Source organism: Micromesistius poutassou, assembly GCF_964030765.1.
Source record: "Micromesistius poutassou genome assembly, chromosome: 2".
NCBI lineage: Eukaryota > Metazoa > Chordata > Actinopteri > Gadiformes > Gadidae > Micromesistius > Micromesistius poutassou.
In genome coordinates, this window is record NC_140272.1 from 643285 (window position 1) to 663638 (window position 20354).

Sequence of the window (20354 nt, forward strand, 5' to 3'; positions counted from 1 at the left end):
GTTATTTGTTTTGGATAGATATTTATTTACAGACAATGATCTATTTATCTATCTATCTGTCTATCTGTCTGTTTGTTTGTCTCGCTGTCTGTGTCTTTCTGACTGTATACTTGTCTGTCCATCTGTATGTGTATCTGTATGTGTCTGTCTTTCTGTCGGATTGTCTGTCCGTCTGCTGTCTGTCTGTCCGTCTGTCTGCCTGTCCGTCTATCTCTATTTATATGCATCTGTCTGTCTATCTGTCTGTCCGTCTTGTCTGTCTGTCTGTCTATGTCGTCTGTCTATCCATCTGTCCATCAAATCCATGGAGACGCTACAGAACCCCCAGCCCCCCGTCTGCTGTGTGTGATGCCGTTCCTCTTCATTTCCTCTCCCTCCAGGAGGACCACTTCAGAGATTGTGTGTTTCTCCGCTCCGTCTGTGAGCGGCGCCGGCTCAGTGCCGGTCACCTTGCGGGTGGACCGTGGCCGGGCCCCTGGGAGTCTGGCCTTTGAGTACATAGAGGACCCCACCGTCCAGCGCATCGAGCCCCAGTGGAGCATCACAAGGTGGGCATAAAGTGTTATATTATGCAATGTGAAGTATCTCAAAGTCATTCTGCACAAGGAACTTCCACATATAATAGAGATGTTCAATTAAAGTGAGAAGTAGCAGAGGGAAGTCTAGAAATACAACACGAGGTGCATCCTAAGTGTGCCTTATCCTCATGAGACCAACCTGATATCAGTGTGAGTCTAGCCACTGCTGGGAAGAAATGGATTTCCAAATACGGGCGCAGCTTTATGTTGTTCGAAAAATGATAGCCAATCAGAGTGAGGCTCTTGCTCTCTGCGCTGTTGCGCATTTGGTTGGAAGTCAATCAAAAGTATATTCTCCTCTGGGAAAAGCTTTCTGTGCAGATCTCCATTCAACTTTTAACATCGTCATTCAGTCTATTTTGGATGAAAGCTGTTTGATTGCTTAACTGGCCAGCGTTTGCCAGCGTTATATTTTATTTGTGCCGACAGCAGCGCTCCTTGTTCATCATGAACTGACTCTCCCTCTCCCCAGCGCGGTTTGGTCCTATCTGTTTTTATTTTTCAAGAAAGGCTGTCAACAGGATTGAGGTCAGCCTGATCTTCATAGAGAATGTGAACTTTGTCTCATCAGCCTAAAGTGTGCCACAACATCTCAAATAAAACTAGAATTGATGCTTGTTCTTTTTTTTTGCGTGGTTCAACCTAGTAGAACAACAATCAACAATAGACAACAATAATCATCTCTTGTGCGCTTATTGTCACAATGTGTATTCGACAGTTTAAATAGTACCAGGACGTACGTGAAACAAACATAAATAGTTAACGAGCGAGGCCTCGCCAGCTCCATTGACTTCAACATACTCGGTTCATACCGCGGTCACAAATCACAAGAAACAAGAGCCCTCATTTTTTCCGGTACCTCGCGGACCGTGAAGTGTGGCCACAGCACACATTCGAGTCAACAGAAAGCCTCTTGACATTGTTAGAACTAGAGCGTAACACTCCATCCTGTTAAGGAACTGTAGAGCCAGTCGATAAAAGCAAACAGAGAACCCACCACTTCAATGGGATGTGAGGCTATTGCCCACATAACAAAATTACTTTTTTTGAAAGAGAGGCTAGAATGTGCCACAGGACAGACCGACAAACAGGCGTGACCTAAACTGCTTTATTACTATTTGTTGCTTCTGCTGATTTATTCATCCAATTCTGCTAACAGTGAATTATTATCAGGTATATATAATATAATTCAGCAGCACGTAGATCTTACACATGTGGATGTGGTGGTGGCGGTGGTTTTGTAGGTGATGACCGGGTGGAGATGGAGATGTAGGGGTGGTGGTGGCGGGGTAGGCAGGCATGGACTGCCATAAGGAGCTCCATAATCTGGGGAGAGCTATTTCTATAGGGGCTCCATAAGCCCGGGTAGTCCTTTGTAGTGGGCGGGCGGCGTTGGGGAGGGGGGCTCTCTGAGATGGTTAAACTGGATAGGGGAGATTCATACCTTTGGCCCTGTATCTGTCACCCTGCTCCACCCAGACCCCTCCTCCACTTCCCTCCTCCTCTCTTCCCGTACGTTTTTTCCTCTCACTGAACGCTCTCTGTCTTCATTGTAATCTGTGTTTTCATCCTTGTTTTACTTCCTATCTCACCTCTCGCTCACGCTCTCTCTTTCTCCCTCTCCCCTCTGTCCCTCTAACTAACCCTCTCACATTTTTCTTCCTTTGTGGCTCTCTCTCACGATTACAATTACCGTCATTCTCGCCCGCGCTCGCTCACACTGTCCCTTATATCTGTCATATTTTTTTCATTATCCCGTTCTCTTTCCCTCTCTGGTTCCATCTCTCTTCAGCCCTATCGCTCTCTCCCACTCCCTTGATCTTTCTCCATCCCCCCTCCCTCAGACTCCCTCAGACTCCCCCGTCTCTCTCTCTCTCTCTCTCTCTCTCTCTCTCTCTCTCTCTCTCTCTCTCTCTCTCTCTCTCTCTCTCTCCTCTACTCCTTGCTCATCCCTACACGTCGGTCCGTGTTATCCACCTCCACAATCCATCCCGTTCATTTGTTCATTCTTCTCCGCGCGCTGGAGGCTTCTCCCTGGGTTCCTGTGCTCGTGGAGATGGTGGAGGAGGTGGAGGTGGAAGCGGGGGTGGGGTGCAGATGTTGTGTGTGTGTGTGTGTGTATGTGTGTGTGTAGACCCAAGCCTTGTTTATATCACCCCCCCACCACCACACCACCACACATGTAAACAAGCAGCACCTGTACTCCTGTACTGGCAGCCGCCTCCACGCGGAGCTCCTGGATGAATATAAACCAGCAGCCAGCTGCTTCTGCCTGCGTTTGATCTGGCTGGGGCCGGCCAATAACAAAGAGCACGCCCGGCGTGCCAGCCAGCTCCCACAAGATGCATTAATGCAGTTTCTTTGAATATCACTGCTGTTTTCTGCAGAGCAAATTTTGTTGATTTCTCTGCAGTCGTCGTTCTAATAACATTATGCAGGCAAACACAGCAGCGCTTTGATTCATGCACACACCGGGAGCTGCTGGTGCTGTGGTGTGTCTGTTGGTGTGTGTGTGTGTGTGTGTGTGTGTGTGTGGGGGGGGGGGGGGTTGTGCGGTGTGTTTGTATGTGTGTGTGTGTGTGTGTGTGGGAGTGTGTGGGAGGGGGGGTTGCGTATGTGTGTTGTGTGTGTGTGTGTGTATTAATATGTGTACTTAAAAAGAGCGAGAGAGGAGGATTGGGAGAGGTGTGTGGGAGTGTGGGCACATGTGTGTTTAGATGTGCGCCTGCTTGTGTTGGGAGTTTTTTGTTCGTTCAAGCGCCCCTAATGTGTCTGTTGGTGTGTGCGTTGATAGACACAAGCCAGCGTGTATTTTCCTGCATAGCAAAAAACATTCTGGATTCTGATGCTCCCTCCTGTTGGTATCTCTCTCTCTCTCTCTCTCTCTCTCGCTCTCTCTCTCTCTCTCTCTCTCTCTCTCTCTCTCTCTCTCTCTCTCTCTCTCTCTCTCTCTCTCTCTTCTCTCTTTTCAGTGGACACACCACCCTGATGGTGACTGGCACCAACCTGGACGTCGTGCAGGAGCCGCGGGTCAGAGTCAAATATGGCGGCCATGAATCCGTCAACGTAAGAGCAAACTTCATTTCTTCCATCCCTTCCTTGCGGTGGCTGTAAGAACTGCTTGCGTCACACCAGCGGCAAACAAAGGTCACCGCAGTCGCTGCTTGTTCATTGGCCCAAATTAGTTGCAGTTGATGCCACTTACCTTAGTTGAGTCGGGTAAGTGACATCATCTGTCACCAATTTCGGCCAATCAGAGAGAGCCCTTGCCATGACCTGTTTCTAACAAGAGACAATGGTGTCCCTAGGGGGGTGTTCGGAGTCAGCGGCTTTGGTTGATATTTACCTTGTTTCAACTCAATAAGGAGGACAATGCAACAGTGTAGTGCAGTGTTGGTATTATTATCCCCGGTGATAAAATTGACATGTAATTCCTTGTAACACTGACTCAGGATAAAGTGCGGACCAAAGCAGGAGTTGTGTGTGTCATTTATAAAGTGTCAGTGTTCACCAGTGGACAGTGGACATTTTAGCTGCGATGACACAGTGTGTGTGCACCCATAAAAGCACCACTACCGTGGTGCTTTTATGGGTGCACACACACTGTGTCATCGCAGCTAAAATTGGCCGGGGTACATCTGAGGAACGACCCACCTTCTGCCTCAAGGAGGTACTCGGTTTGGACAGATCTCAGGATTCAAACTCACTGGGGAGCGCTCTCATATATCAGTGTGGCTGTAAAAGTGGAATCATGCGATAAAGAGGGCATTTCAAGGTTGAAATACACAGAATACAACCAAAAAATCACCCGGAAAAATCATTTCACAGTGGCAAACTGTAAAAAAAAAAGATTTAAAAAAAGGCAATATTCTCTCTACAGGGGGTTCAGCAATCTAGGTTCCTCTTTCAGATGTGATATTCTTCATGTACTTAGCATGCTATTAATATCACTGTTCAATATTCTGCATGCATATATTGATATTGTATCCTGTGTGAGCCTGTGCATGCTAATTGAGGGCTTGAGTTACATTGGTCGACTATTTTGTTGTAAATACCATGCCTTCTGAAAGTAATTGAAAATTGATTTTTTTTCTACTCTCATCAGTCACTCGCAAACATGCTTGAGGCTAAACCCCAACTCCATGGTGTGTTTAAACTAAACACACCATGCCACAGCCTCCACACTCCACAACGTGCTCGTTCCATGTGTCCTAAGCGTGTACCCATTGTCAATAAAGCTTTGGTTATCTTGTACCAGGTGTGCAAGGTGCTGAACACCACCACAATCAGCTGCTTCGCCCCATCCCTGAAGGCCGAGTACAGCCAGGGCCAGGAGACGGTGAAACACGTGGATGAGTTCGGCTTTGTGTTTAACAACGTGCAAGCCCTGCTCACGTACAACAGCACCAGCTTCATCTACTACCCCAACCCCCACCTGGAGCCCCTCAGCCTGTCAGGGGTGCTGGAGCAGAAGCCGGGGACCCCCATCATACTCAAGGTGAGCACAGGACAGGGAATGGGGGGCCCCAGAGATGTCTCTTCAGGGGAGGCCCCGGCATGTCTGTATAAAGTAGACTGTAAGGAAATAACATTTTTACTCAAGTCACTGAAGGATATTTCTGCATGGCAATGACTTCAGGTTTATTTAATGGCATGGTAATATCGTGTAGCATTTGAATAGAAAATGATTCATAATTTCATAATAAGAGAGCAAATGTATGTGCGAATATACGCCACTAGTTATAGCTATCTTGCATAAATAACAGGAACATCATCAAAAACATTTTTATTCTTATTGCATGTATGTATTATTTATATAGAAATACAGTGAAAACTGTTATCCACTAAGTCTTTACTTTTTTCTAAACAAAGCAGCATACAACCGAAAGCAAAAGAGAACTGTGGAAAATCGCTTATCGGTTAAAATAGTTTTTCCTGTCTATATTTACTGAGACATTCACACAGACTCAGATTTAGCCAGATTAACCATGGTCGATCGGTAGAATTACCCTTGCAGATAAATCCATCAAACTTTTTCTACATTATGATCAAACACACTGATCTGCTCTGCTGCAGATCAGTATCATCTTAGCAGCTTCTCCCCCAGGATCAATAAAGTTGATCTTATGATATCAATCTCTGGCAGAAAGCACAGCTAAAAAAAAGCAGTTGGATTATTAGAAAGAGCCACCAGCTGGTTACTCATGCTGCAGACTCCTGCCCAAAGTGTATATTTAGACTGCCGCAGTGGTTTTTGAATATTTTTATCTGTCCACTGCAGTAACTATATATATTCTTTTGTTCAATAGAAAAAAGGTCAGAACTAAGTTGTATGTGTCATACAACCTAGTTGTATGACACATACAACATTACAACAATACATTTATTAAGAGACAGGCATCAATTAATTCACCGTTGGAACTCTGAGAGCAGAGATATACGATGTGTTAATGTATGCCGTATGTTGACTAAAGCTGTTTTCACTAGCGCTCCAAAAGAAAAAGCTTCCTAAAAGGTTACCCTGACCTAACCACTAAACTGCCCACCAAACTAACCATTTGTAGATTTGAATGAATGGAAATCCTATGAACAGAATTTCTTCAACGTGGTTTTAACATGTTTCAGGGGCGCAACCTGGTGCCGTCTGCCTCCGGTGGTGCCAGGCTGAACTACACCGTGTACATCGGAGACTACCCCTGTTCCCTCACCGTCTCTGATACACAGCTGCTCTGTGAACCCCCCAACCTCACCGGACAGCACAAGATCCTGGTCAGTCTATCATCTGTCTGTCTGCCTGTCTGCATGTCTGTCTGTCTGTCTGTCTGTCTGTCTGCTCTGTGAACCCCCAAACCTCACCAGACAGCACAAAGTCCTGGTTAGTCTAAAACATCTGTCTCTCTGCATGTCTGTCTGTCTGTCTGTCTGTCTGTCTGTCTGCTCTGCGAACCTCCAAGCCTCACCAGACAGCACAAAGTCCTGCTCAGTATCTTATTGACTGTCTGTCTGACTAACTGTTCTGCCTGTCAGGATGTCTGCCAGTCGATCTGTCTGTATTTCTGTCTGTCTGTCTGCTTTGCGAAGCTACAATCCTCACCAAACGGCACACATTCCTTAACAGTCTCTTATCGTCTGTTTGTCTGGATGCCTGGATGCCTGTCCGTCTGTCCGTCAATCTATCTGTCCGTCAATATGTCTGTCTGTCCGTCTGTTTGTCTGTCTGTCTTTCTGTGTCTGCTCTGCAAACCCACAAACCTCACACAGGACAGCAGAAAGTCCTGGTTAGTCTCGTACAGTCTGTCTGGTTAGCCTGTCCATCTGCATATCTGTCAGTGTATTCTGTCTATTTGCCTGTCCATCTGTTTTTCCTGTCTGTCTGCCTGTCTCTCTTTCTGACCGTTAGCCTGTCTCACTGTTTAGCCTCGTCAGATGTCTGTCCTGGATTTGGGTCATTGACTGTTTTTTTGTCCGTGCTCTACACTGTTTCTGGGTCAACAACATGCTTTATATCACATATTCATCCAGTCTGTCCGTCTGTCTGACCGTCCATCTGTCTGTCTGGACCTGTCAATCACATTACAATTACTGCTTTCAGAAAGGGGTTAGAGAGGAATAATATCCTAAATAATAAACATTTACAAATGAGTCTCAAAGCGTTCTGAGTGATGCTAGTCTGTGTTTTTATCCTTTTGGTAAATAGTTGTTCCTGTTGTGCTCAGTGTTGAAAGGTTACTTATTGGCAGTGTGTCTGCTGAGTGCACTTCCAAGCTTAATAATGAATGTCAAATAAAGTTCACCTACTTTCCCCTGTTGGTAGAACCAGACATATCGTGGCATTCAAATAAATAATAAATAAGAACTTAATAACTTAACCTTGCAAAATATTGATGTAAAATGTCCTCTTATCGACATAAATACATGAATATATCTGAATATATTGTGTCTGCTACGTCTTTCCCGTTAAATGTGTCCGTATAACTGTGTTGTAAAGTGAGTTTACTACTGGATCTGTGTTTCCTGTAAGACACATCAGTGAAACCTTAACGTAAACAGTGACTGCTATCCGCTACGTGTTTCCCGCTAGTCCGATCATCATAGCTGTATTGTAAACGCTGTCGGCCATCTTGCTTTGTCTCTCCCTCCCCACCTACCCGTATAACCATGTTGTAAACGCTGTCGGCCATATTGCTCTGCGTCTTCCTGTCGACCTACCCATATGGGGCGGCAGTAACTCAGGAGATAGAGAGGGTTGGCTGGTAACCGCAAAGGTTGCTAGTTTGATCTCCTAGCTTGGTTTCGAGGTGTCCCCGAGCAAGGAACCTAACCCTAACTGCTCCCGACGAGCTGGCTGTCGCCTTGCATGGCTGACGCCGCCGTCGGTGTGTGAATGGGTGCATGAATGGGTGAATGTTAGGCAATATTGTGAAGCGCTTTTGGTGGCCACTGGTTGCAAAAAAACACTATATAATTGCAGTCCATTTACCATTACCATTACCATATAACCGTATTGTAAACGCTGTTGGCCATCTTGCTCTGTGCCTCCCTCTACCTTACCCTTATGACCGTATTGTAAACGGTGCCTGCTCTGTCTCCCTCTACCTTACCCTTATGACCGTATTGTAAACGGTGCCTGCTCTGTCTCCCTCTACCTTACCCTTATGACCGTATTGTAAACGGTGCCCGCTCTGTCTCCCTCTACCTTACCCTTGTGACCGTATTGTAAACGGTGCCTGCTCTGTCTCCCTCTACCTTACCCTTATGACCGTATTGTAAACGGTGCCTGCTCTGTCTCCCTCTACCTTACCCTTATGACCGTATTGTAAACGGTGCCTGCTCTGTCTCCCTCTACCTTACCCTTATGACCGTATTGTAAACGGTGCCTGCTCTGTCTCCCTCTACCTTACCCTTGTGACCGTATTGTAAACGGCGCCCGCTCCATGCTCCGTGTCTCCCAGGTCCAGGTGGGCGGGCTCCGCATCTCCCCGGGCGCCGTCCACATCCGGTCGGACAGCCTGCTGACGCTGCCCGCCATCCTGAGCATCGCGGCGGGCGGCGGCCTCCTGCTCGTCATCGTCTTCCTGGTGCTGCTGGCCTACCGGCGCAAGTCCCACGAGAACGACCTCACCCTGAAGCGCCTGCAGATGCAGATGGACAACCTGGAGTCCCGCGTGGCACTGGAGTGCAAGGAGGGTGAGACGGCCTCGTTATGGATTATGGATTATGGCTTGTCGGATTATATCACATGAGATTTGTTGAGATGGTCAATTCGATTGTTGATCAAGTGGTTGATTAGAACATAGATTAGATTGTGTTGTATTAGATGTTCAATTAGGATTGATTAGATTGTGTATTAATTTTGGATTTTGTAGGATTATTGCGTTTGTCTACTTTTGTTTTTGTGGTCCAACCTGTTCTCTCTGTTTGAGAATGTTTTTATGATGTTTTGATCCTTTCTCCGGTATTTTGAAAAGCACTATACAAAATGAACTGTACTCATGCACTATACAAAGTAATAATTATTATTTATTAAATTATGTTATAACTAAGATTAGACTGTATTATGAATTTGATGAGATTGAAATAGATGATGGATTAGGAGTCAACCTGTTGATTTGTCCTTACATTACTTACAGGTAACAGTAAAATTTGTATTGAATTTGTAGGATGAAGTGTTGAGGTTAGGATTAGAAGTGTGTTTGCGCTAAACTAAATACGTGTTTTAAATAATCCTTTGGTGTATTGGGTGTAGAGGAATAAGTCTTAATTAAAACACAAAATTCTAAGCATATTTTAACAAGAGGGAGTATAGAGAATAGTTATATTGTTTAAATATTACAATTTCTATCTTGAATAATTACCCTTGGCAAAATTAACACTCCATTTCTAGGTCATCTACATATGAAAAGGGACCGATTTTGAGATATTATTACTGCTGACTTAAATTTCATAAAGAGTCACAAACAGAAACAGGTCAGGGTGTAAGTGGAGTGTGTTAAACTCAAATTAACTAGCTATTTGAACATGATCCAGATACACGGCAACAAGCACAATGATCTCAGTGATTTCAAAAAGGAAACTGTCATTTTAGTTAATATCCATTCCCATGTCATTTTTGTAGCTCTCCTCGGTCTAAAGCTACTAGGGAGGTTGACAACACTAAAAAAAAGCAAAATACAATATTATAAGCAGGATAGCTTTGTGTGATCACGTGCCATGAGCCAGTGCAATTCAAACTGTTTGGGTGTGAATACACACATTGCCAACATGGGTGGGAACTGAACCCCTAACCCTGTCGGTGTTGCCATGGCTAACCAGGACCCCTCTCTTCATTTCCATTGACCTCATCCGCTGCTCCCGTGGTGCTGATGTTGTTGCTTGACTCCTCTCTTGGTCGGCATGGCAACACAGCCTTTGCGGAGCTGCAGACGGACATCAACGAGCTGACCAGCGATCTGGACCGGGCCGGCATCCCCTTCCTGGACTACCGCATGTACACCATGAGGGTGCTGTTCCCCGGGATCGATGACCACCCTGTGCTCAGGGAGCTGGAGGTCAGATATACTGCACCAAGAAGTATAGAGATATAGCAATTCTTACTTACTACTACATATATATATATATATATATTTATAAAACGGGGGGCCTAAATCAAGCGATCTGAACCGAGCGTATACACACAGCTATGACGCCCGTTCAGTTTACAGAGTCCAGTATCACTCCGCGCCTAACTTGAACTGTTGTTTATTTATATATAAAAGCGATAGCATAGTTCACTGAAGCCTAAAAAAAGCCTGTAAAGCAATAGGCACACGGTCGCCGGCAATTTAGCCTTCTAAATTGCTAAATTGCCGGCGAACCAAGCTACCGTCTCTAGCCTTCTCTCTGAAGGACGCTACAGTGTGTTGCATAGCAACCGCCGTACACTTTGCCGGCAGCCAGGAGGGACTACTTTTCTGTATTCGTTAAAAAAAATGCTTTTCCGACTTTCTCGCTTTTTCAAAATTGAGGGTGTCTATGACTTTAATTTCGCCATATTTACGTAACCGTTTTATAAAAGCAATAGATCACTTCAGTCAGTGATATACGGTCATTATACCACAGTGAAGGGGGTCGCCGCCCCTTAACTGTGGTATAATGAGCGTATACCACAGCCTGTCGTGATCTATTGCTTAAATATACCACCCTGTTCTCAGGGAGCTGGAGGTCAGATATACTGCACCAAGAAGTATAGAAATATAGCAATTCTTACTTACTACTACATATATATATATATATATATATATATATATATATATATACCACCCTGTTCTCAGGGAGATGTAGGTCAGATATACTGCACCAAGAAGTATAGAAATATAGCAATTCTTACTTACTACTACATATGTATATATATATATATATATATATATATATATATATATATATATATATATACCACCCTGTTTTCAGGGAGCTGGAGGTCAGATATACTGCACCAAGAAGTATAGAGATATAACAATACTTAGTACTACATATATATATATATATATATATATATATATACCACCCTGTTCTCAGGGAGATGTAGGTCAGATACAACATATAGAAATATAGAAATACTACTTATTAATATTAGTCCACCCTATAAAAAGGGAAATGAGGGGGGAAATATACAACATATTGAAGTATAGGAGCACGACCTGACACGACCCTGCAACCACATGCATACCCGACCCCCCCCACGCCCGTCCTCCATCACGACCCCGTCCCGACCCTCGCTCTGCCTCCTCCCAGGTGCCGGGCAGCGGGCAGGCTGGCGTGGAGAAGGCCCTGAAGCAGCTGGCCCAGCTGGTCAACAACAAGGTGTTCCTGCTGGCCTTCATCCGCACGCTGGAGCTGCAGCGGTCCTTCTCCATGCGCGACCGCGGCTACCTGGCCTCGCTGGTCATGACGGCGCTGCAGGGCCGCCTGGAGTACGCCACCGACATCCTCAAGCACCTGCTCTCCGACCTCATCCAGAGGAACCTGGACAGCAAGAACCACCCCAAGCTGCTGCTGCGCAGGTGAGGAGAAGGGAGAGAGAGAGAGAGAGAGAGACGTTGACGTAGACGGCGGCGTGTCTGGCGTCTCTAAACCCCTTGTGACCCTCAACAGGGCAACGCCATGTGCTGGGAGGCAGAGGCCCAGTTGGACACTTTAAACCCTGGGTGACCCTCCCCAAGAAGTATAGAGATATAGCAATACTTAGTACTACATATATATATATATATATATATATATATATATATATACCACCCTGTTTTCAGGGAGATGTAGGTCAGATACAACATATAGAAATATAGAAATACTACTTATTAATATTAGTCCACCCTATAAAAAGGGAAATGAGGGGGGAAATATACAACATATAGAAGTATAGGAGCACGACCTGACAACACGATGTGTTGGGAGACAGAGGCCCAGTTGGGTTTAGAGATGCCAGACATGGCACCTCTAAACCCCCAACGTTAAGCCACACTCAGTGGCCCATCATGAGCCTGGGAACCAGACGAATCTCGGGAGCAAATGCTTAATTTGCTCTGCAGATAAGGTCTGGCTCTCCCCCCATACAAAATATTGGTAGTACTGGTCCATAGTAAGAAGTAAGAACCCTCATAATGTACAATTGAATATGCTTGTAAATCAGAAAGCTTCTATATGCATATCAGGTCGCCCGTAGTAGGTCGCCTTGAGCAGGATGCCTAGTCCCTACCGCCTCAGTAGTGATGTATGTTTCTGAATTCACTCTCCGTCTCTTTAGCTCCTCATTCATGAGTTCTGTGCTGTTTTTCTCATCTTGAGTGCTTAGGCCTTAGGAGCTAGGAGGTGAAGGGAAGGGGCTCCGAGACTGTATTAAGGGCTGCATATACATATTAACCTCGTTGGATTCCAGAGGTGTGAATAGACGTGTTACAGTTACAGTATTGAGCTGAATGGCTTATGACCGTTTGCGCCTCGTCCGTGGTCCTTTCCACCTCACCGGTGGTGTTTTCCACTTTATTACCTCATTCCTCCTCCACTGCCGCAGGAAGTGGGGGAAGGTTGTCTGAAGTGGCATAATTCCGGTCACATGTCTAGCCACTGGGTCCTAATTCAGCGAGCACAGATACCTCCTTCCTCTGACCATTGGTTATTCCGACCCAGTTAACCCGCCGTTAGCGTTGGCGCCTGCGGAATGGCTAAGTAGGTCGCTGGGAAATACACATTTCTATTTTTTACCCCTGGTTTGGTTAAATGGGTCTGAAACGTGTGGTTTAAGAGTCAAAGCGTGTCGCGCCCGACGAGACGAGACGATGGTTGATGGATGGATGGATGGATAGACGGGGAGAAGGAGAGAGGGAGGGAGGGAGAGAGGAGGGACCTGGAGGAGGAAGAGAAGCTAATGTTTGTGGGCGGCAGGAAGGCTGGAGTGCAGAGTGCGGTCGAGGCGTTGTCAGTCGGCCTTATCGTCTGCGCCGCTCTCATGAAACATGCAGCTGGCGTTCTGCCCCGTCGTACTCCTCTCTCTCCACCTCCTCTCCTCTTCCCTTTCCTCCTCTCGCTCTCCACCTCCTCTCCTCTTCCCTTTCCTCCTCTCGCTCTCCACCTCCTCTCCTCTTCTCTTTCCTCCTCTCGCTCTCCACCTCCTCTCCTCTTCTCTTTCCTCCTCTCGCTCTCCACCTCCTCTCCTCTTCTCTTTCCTCCTCTCGCTCTTCACCCCTTCCCTCCTCTATCCTGTCCTCTCTCTCCACCTCCATCTCCTCTACCCTCTTGTCCTGTCTTCTTCCACCTCTCCGCTCCTCTTCTCTGTCCTCCTCTCCTCCATCCTCTCTCCCTCCACCTCTGCTCTCCTCTGTCCTCCTCTCTCCCTCCACCTCTCCTCTCCTCTCCTCTGTCATCCTCTCTCCCTCCACCGCTCCTCTCCATCTCTGTCCTCCTCTCTCTCTTCACCCCTTCTCTCCTCTTCTGTCTATTTTCCATCTGCTTCTCTTTTTCTTCTCTTTACATTCTCCTCTCTGCTCCTCTTTCCTTTTCTCTATGTATAATTCTCCTCTCTTCCTTCCTCTCCTCCCTTCCCCTCTCTTTCTATTCACCTCGCTCCTCTCTTTCCTTCTTCACCTTACCTATCCTTTCCCTCCAGCATAGCCTTTTTTTTGCAGATACTGGCCTGTTGCATGTTTCATGAGTTTTTTAAGAGGAAACTCTCTCTCTTTCTGTGTGTCTGGTTGTGTGTGTGTGTGTCTCTCTCTCTCTCTCTCTCTCTCTCTCTCTCTCTCTCTCTCTCTCTCTCTATGTCTCTGCCTCTCTTAAATCAGTGGCCCTCTCATTAAATGTGAGAAGGAGTTAACCCAGGAGTGGGTGGAAGCTGCCATTGCCCAACATAATGAGATGGAGGAGCAGAGACAGACTGAAGTTTGGATGTTGGTCATGACTTAGACAGAGATAGAATGCGAAAGAGAGAGAGACAGAGGCACACATAGTGAGAGTGACAGAAAGACAACATGCTTGAGAGAGAGAGAGAGAGAGAGAGAGAGAGAGAGAGTGAGTGACACAATACGAGAGAGAGCAAAAGATATGGGCCCTGGAAGTGCATCTTTAACTTGGACCTTTTGCTATGTTGTATATGTTTATTTTTGTATGATTGTTGGCAGTTCAAATGGGAAGCCTTTCCATTCTGGTTTGGTTCTGGTGAACAAAGTGCGCATCTTAGCATGGGTTTGAGTCTGCGAAATGATGTCATGACCCACATCTGCCATGCACCATCCACCACTCCGAAGACATCCTACTCGCTTGTGTGTTTGGCTCCGCAAAGGCTATGTGTGTGTGTGTGTGAGTGTGTATGCGTGCTTGTGTGTGTCCTCTTGAGAGCAGCAAGAACACATAGGGATGTTCTCGGAATACATAGGAAACGTTACCCACCCACCCCGCTCTTACAACACTGCTGGGGGTCGCTTCTGAGGTCATAAAAGAATCATCTAAGCATTGTGCAGAACGGATCTAAAGCACTAAACTAAAACTCTCTCTCTCTCTCTCTCTCTCTCTCTCTCTCTCTCTCTCTCTCTCTCTCTCTCTCTCCCTCTGTCTCTCTGTCTATCGTCCTTCATTCTGCAGAACCGAGTCAGTGGCGGAGAAGATGCTCACCAACTGGTTTGCCTTCCTTCTTCACAAGTTCCTCAAGGTAACGGAGACGGCTGTAGATGTAGAAGATGTGTGTGTGTGTTCACAGTAGATCTGTGATCCTTCTTGTGGTGTAGGATAAGTGGGTTGGATAAGTGGTCCGGGTAATAGCCATTGAGACTTTGAGCATCGAGCCATTGTTCATATTAGTTATTAATAATACTAATAATAAATTTGATTTATATAGTGCCTTTCAAACTCAAGGACGCTTGACAATGTGGGCAGGAAAATAAAATAGCTTAATCAAAAATAACACAAGGAGACGGGCAGACAAACAAGACCTCCTCCAAACAAGACCTCCCGCGCTGCCTCCTGCACTGGCAGGAGGCAGAGAGGAGGTCTTGTTGAGGAGGAGGTTGGTTGAAGAGGTGAGTTTTGAGGAGGCCAGAGATGGTTGAGTTTATTTTAGAGAATTGTTTTTTTAGAGAGGAATGAATTCACGTTTTTAAAATGCCAGAATGAGCCAAGAGGCTTAGACTAATTATTAAAACTGTGATTCAGTGCTATGCAAATAACATTGTCTTGACTTTGGGGGCAGGATTATTAAGGGGCTCAGGTGTTCCGCTTTCAGCTGAAAGGTTCTGATTTCGTTGGCCGATGGACAAGCTACTTGTAGAAATCCTTGAGAAATATGCCTAGATCCCTCCAGGCCAAAACCAACACGAGTCAATTTGGATAAAGCCAAATGGATAAGTGCTAATAGTAAATCGCAGAGTGAATAGGGACGAAAGATCTGGAATGCTTAGGTATTGATTCAGTTGATGTTATTATGGTGTTTAGAAATTAACTACCAGACATAACTCCACATAAGCTGGAAATGAATAAATACATTTTATGTTATGTATAAATAATGGATATGGTGGGTGGTTTCTATGAATTGATTTCACTTTAATCTGTTGTATTGCATCATAACAATTGCATAAAGTACAATCCCAGCTTTATAGCCCAGTATGTACGCATCAGATCCTGGTTTGTGATTGCCAGTGTCCAGGTCTGATGTTTGTTTGAAGCAGGATCCTGAAGCAGGGATCAGACTACATCATTTCATCTGCTGCTGTTAAGCTTCATGAGTCATACTGTGCTACTAGTTTCAGAGCTGTTGAAATTATTACTGACACCTCTTATTTCCTCTCTCATCCCTCTCTCTTCTCTATCGCTTTCTGTCCTCTCGCTGGTGGCCATCTCTCTGCCCCTCTCTCATCTCTCTCTTTTTCTCTCTCTCTCTTACCTCTCTCTGTTTCTGTGCCCCTCTCTCATCTCTCTCTGTCTCTCTGTCTCTGGCATCTCTCTTACTGTCAACTTTTTCTCTGCCTTCGATCGCCCCTCTCTCACACACACTTCTCTCTCTCTCTAATCCCTCTCTCACATCTTTATATTTATCTGTTGATCATCTCTTTCTCCTCCCTCAAACACTGACTCCTGTCTCGCTCTCACATCTATCTTTCTCTCTTTCACTCATCGCTCTCCCCCTCTCCCCTCTATCTATTCCACTCGACCATCTGACTCTCTCACTCTCCCCATCTCCCTCCCCCCTTACCATCTCTCTCGCTCCCCCTTTACCATCTCTCCTCCCCCTACCATCTCGCTCTCTCTCCCCATCTTCCTCCTTCCCCTTCACCTTGCCATCTCTCCCTCGCCCTCTTTACCAACTCTCTCTCTCTCCCTTTACCCCCACTCCCCCCACCCCCCCCTCACCCTGTCTCTCCCTCCACCAGGAGTGTGCGGGCGAGCCCCTCTTCATGCTGTTCTGTGCCATCAAGCAGCAGATGGAGAAGGGCCCCATAGACTGCATCACCGGGGAGGCGCGCTACTCCCTGAGCGAGGACAAGCTCATCCGACAGCAGATCGAATACAAGACGCTGGTGAGGCGCTGCTCGAGACGTTCAAACCCGCCGTCCCCCTCCCCCCCCTCCCCCCTTGAAGTCCACCGCCACCGCCGCCGTCCTTGAGTGGTTTTTATTGAATCGATTAAAGAAGGAGGAGTAGGAGAGGAGCTGAGGTGCTGGAAACACATGAGTTTCCTCTGTGTTCTCCGACCCTCAGGAGTGTAGAGTTCAAGCTGTACTATCCTTTAGTTTCCTCTGTGTTCCCCGAACCAAGGAAGAGTTAAAATCATACACCCTATTTACCTGTGTTTCCTCTGTGTGTTCGGAACCTAAGCTAACCTGTAGAGTTCAAACCATTCACTCCCCTAATGTGTCCTTATTCAATGTAAAAGAAGTACAGCGTTTCGGGAAACGCGACAGACACCTCCTGTGATTCCAGTGCGTCAACCTGGCTCGTGGAGCAGTTCCAATGAAAACGCTGTGTTTCTACTTTGTAGGGCGGCCCTTTAGGGAAGTTGTGTCTTGTCTTATTTCGGGGGGTTGTTTACTCCCGTGGTGGGTCTGCGTTCTGTGGAGCCGTCAGAAAAGATGTCTCTCCGCGGGGATTCGGGGCCCTTGGCGGCGCCAGCTAGCGAGCTAGGGGGCGACAGAATGACACTTCTGCCATCGCCGCCATTTCCGAGATCCGGAGGAGCCCAGAGAGTCTCATTAGTCTTTACTAAAAAAAAACTCTTCGCTATAACTCTCCACACACTCACACACACACACACACATGCAGGCGTGCGCACACACACACACACACACACACACACACACACACAGACACACACACACACACACACACACCAATACACACACACACACACACACACACACACACACACCAATACACACACACACACACACACACACACACACACACACACACACACACCAATACACACACACTCTCACACACACACACACACACACACACCAATATACCCATGCGCACACACAATCACACCCACACACACACCAAACCCAACCCCTTCCCCCTAGTACTCCACAGCCTACTAGGAGGTGTGAAATTACATTTCTGACCAACACTTCATCTTCTGGGACGGTTTGTTGAGGAGCTGGAAAAATGAAAGTGCAATATCCAGCAAGCAATATTATCTCTCTCTCTCGCTCCGGCTATCTCCAACCTCTCTCTCCCGAACGCGTCCTCCTCAGACGCTGAGCTGTGTGAACCCGGAGAGTGAGAACAGCCCAGAGATCCCCGTGAAGGTGTTGAACTGTGACAGCCTCACCCAGGTGAAGGAGAAGATCCTGGACGCCATCTATAAGAACATGCCGTACTCCCAGAGGCCCCGGGCTGGGGACATGGACCTAGGTACACCCGCCGGGGCCCCAGACATACAGTGTATTCCACATACCATTTGTACAATTACTATTAGCAGCAGTAGTCGTTTTATTTGCATTATTGTTATTCTAGATATTATTATTATTATTATTATTAATAGCAGTAATTTTTGTTTCTCTTTTTTTTTTCTCTCTCCTTTTAATATTCAGAATATAATATAATGAGCTTTATATTTTGGGATCCATAATCCCCAAATACTAGCCAACCTGATCCGTTACCGGCCCATCGATGGTTTTATTGGTTTTATCCTTATAGTCCACATAGTCTCTCCCGTCCGTGGACTTGTAACTATCGCTGCATCATGTGGTATCACAAGCTAGCAACAGCTCCAAGATGGCGTGCGATGGTTGTGACAGTTGACTGTTGTTCCCCCCCCCCCCACCCCCCCCCCCCCCCCAGAGTGGCGACAGGGGAGGACTGCCCGCGTGGTTCTCCAAGACGAGGACATCACCACCAAGATTGAGAGCGACTGGAAGAGACTCAACACGCTCATGCACTACCAGGTAGGTCTTACCAGGAAGCGCCCCATCACCATTTTAAAATGTTTTGCCTGTATATATGTATGTATGTATCTTAATGATGGCACCCATTGCACTCCTGACCATCACTGGAAGGAGGGATCCCCCACTCTGCTTTTCTCAAAGAAAATTATGAGTTTCTTCTTCCCCTCTTGGGGGCTAGGGTCAGGGGGGTCTCATAGATATTTGGCCTGTTAAGCCCTTTGAGAGTGTACCGGTGATTAAGGCTATACAAATAAAATGTAATTGAATTGAGTCCTTACACATCAGCACCATCACTAAGTCTAAGCTCTTCACAAGTCATTTAGAAGAGTTTTATCCAAAGCAACTTACAGGGAATTCAGCCATCATTAAAGCTGGGGTAGGTTACCTTGGAAATACCTCTACATATTTCTCTAAATATCAAACCCAAAAAATCCCACCGCTACCTAAAGGCCAGCCTCAGACATCAGATTATTTTCTTATTTTTTATCAGAGCATTTGATTGCTTTCAGTATATAAATAGGATTCCCCTACAAATAAGAAATATGCTTCTTTTAAGAAGCAGGTAGGGTGTTAGGCATCTTGAATGAGCTCTAGGAGGCCTACACGTAGAAAGAACTCTGGGGATCAAACCTAATCCCTTTTAGCTGTGAGGTGAACAACCTAACCTCAAGACTATATCCTTGCCCCAAACACTGTCAAACAGGACGCAGGAACTCTCACCAAATTCTACAATTGATTAGTCTGCTGTGATGATTAAACCGAACCTGGAAGTCATTAGACACCAGGGTAATGAATTCACCTAAATAAAATTTCCCAAAGGAGTGGCTGTACTATTATGCACACTTACATTAAGAACCTGGAGTTGTGCTATATATAGGTTTGCGAAGACCAATGACAAACCCCTGTCCCCCGGTATGGGCGGGATTTGGGGGCGGGTTAGAGCCATCCTGACGGCTGTTGCTAAGCAAGGCAAAGGGACTGATGCTCGTCTTGATGATTCACCATCAGAGGCCATCCGTGCCGGGATGGATTGGTGTGACCTTTGCGGTGTGTGTGTGCGTCTTCAACGGTCGGGCTGTGTCTAGACAGTAGACAGACACGTCTTCACATGGCGTCTCTCAGTTGAGAGTCAACCCCTCTCTTGTGACAAGAGGCAGAGCTGTCTTGTTCGCCGGCGTCTGACTTCAATCTCCCACTCCTACACAGCTCCAGTTAACTTCCCCTGTCATCACAAGGAGGGAAAAGTATATGCTACAAAGGAAAAGCGACGCACGGAAAAATACGCCCTTTCTTTATCCACTCCTCACCGGTAGCTTTCACATGAGAGGGAATAGTTTTCTCCAGGCGTCTGTGGAGAAGACCGGCAGTTTACTCTTGAACGCAGAAGTTCTCCTGGGTGCGTCAGATCTGTTCCTGAGCTGAGTCGGAGCGGAGTGATGTGACGTGCTTCCCCGTTTACAGAGCTAGAGCGGTAGAACAGGCTGTAGCAGGGTTGGGAGAGTTTAGGGGTTAGGGTGTGTGACTGCCGGATGAAAGGTTGCAGGTTCAAACCCCAATGTCCACAGTCCAAGATGCTCTCACCCCGTTTTGCTTCTCAAGGGCATTGAGCTGACCTAAAACCAATCCCAACAGTTTCCAAGAAGCATATAATATTTTATTTTAATGAATTGTAAAGTAGGACGTTTAAATAATTAAGGGAGGTTCATTTCAACATTGAATGTAAATAACAAATGCATATGAAGTGTATCTAAGCGGCTGCCATGACTGCCCGTTTCGTGAAGCCCAGGCAGAAGCGACTTACGTGTAGTTAATCTGACAGTCTATAGGGGGCACCATTCAAAGTCAATGGGGAAATGTGATTTCACTCTCA

The 20354-nt window shown here is 46.3% G+C and overlaps 1 protein-coding gene across 1 annotated transcript in view; it reads left to right on the forward strand.

The window, feature by feature from the left end:
- The window catches only part of LOC311339045 (plexin-A2-like), a gene marked incomplete at its 3' end in the record, with an annotated part of 43233 nt that overhangs the window by 14410 nt on the left and 8469 nt on the right, over positions 1-20354 (forward strand). The window contains exons 9-19 of the mRNA XM_084464405.1: positions 381-548; positions 3551-3644; positions 4837-5076; positions 6204-6347; positions 8531-8765; positions 9984-10126; positions 11349-11617; positions 14685-14751; positions 16466-16612; positions 17792-17951; positions 18381-18484. Of these exons, the coding sequence (XP_084320531.1) occupies positions 381-548; positions 3551-3644; positions 4837-5076; positions 6204-6347; positions 8531-8765; positions 9984-10126; positions 11349-11617; positions 14685-14751; positions 16466-16612; positions 17792-17951; positions 18381-18484 (1771 nt within the window). The remainder of the gene's footprint in view (positions 1-380; positions 549-3550; positions 3645-4836; positions 5077-6203; positions 6348-8530; positions 8766-9983; positions 10127-11348; positions 11618-14684; positions 14752-16465; positions 16613-17791; positions 17952-18380; positions 18485-20354) is intronic.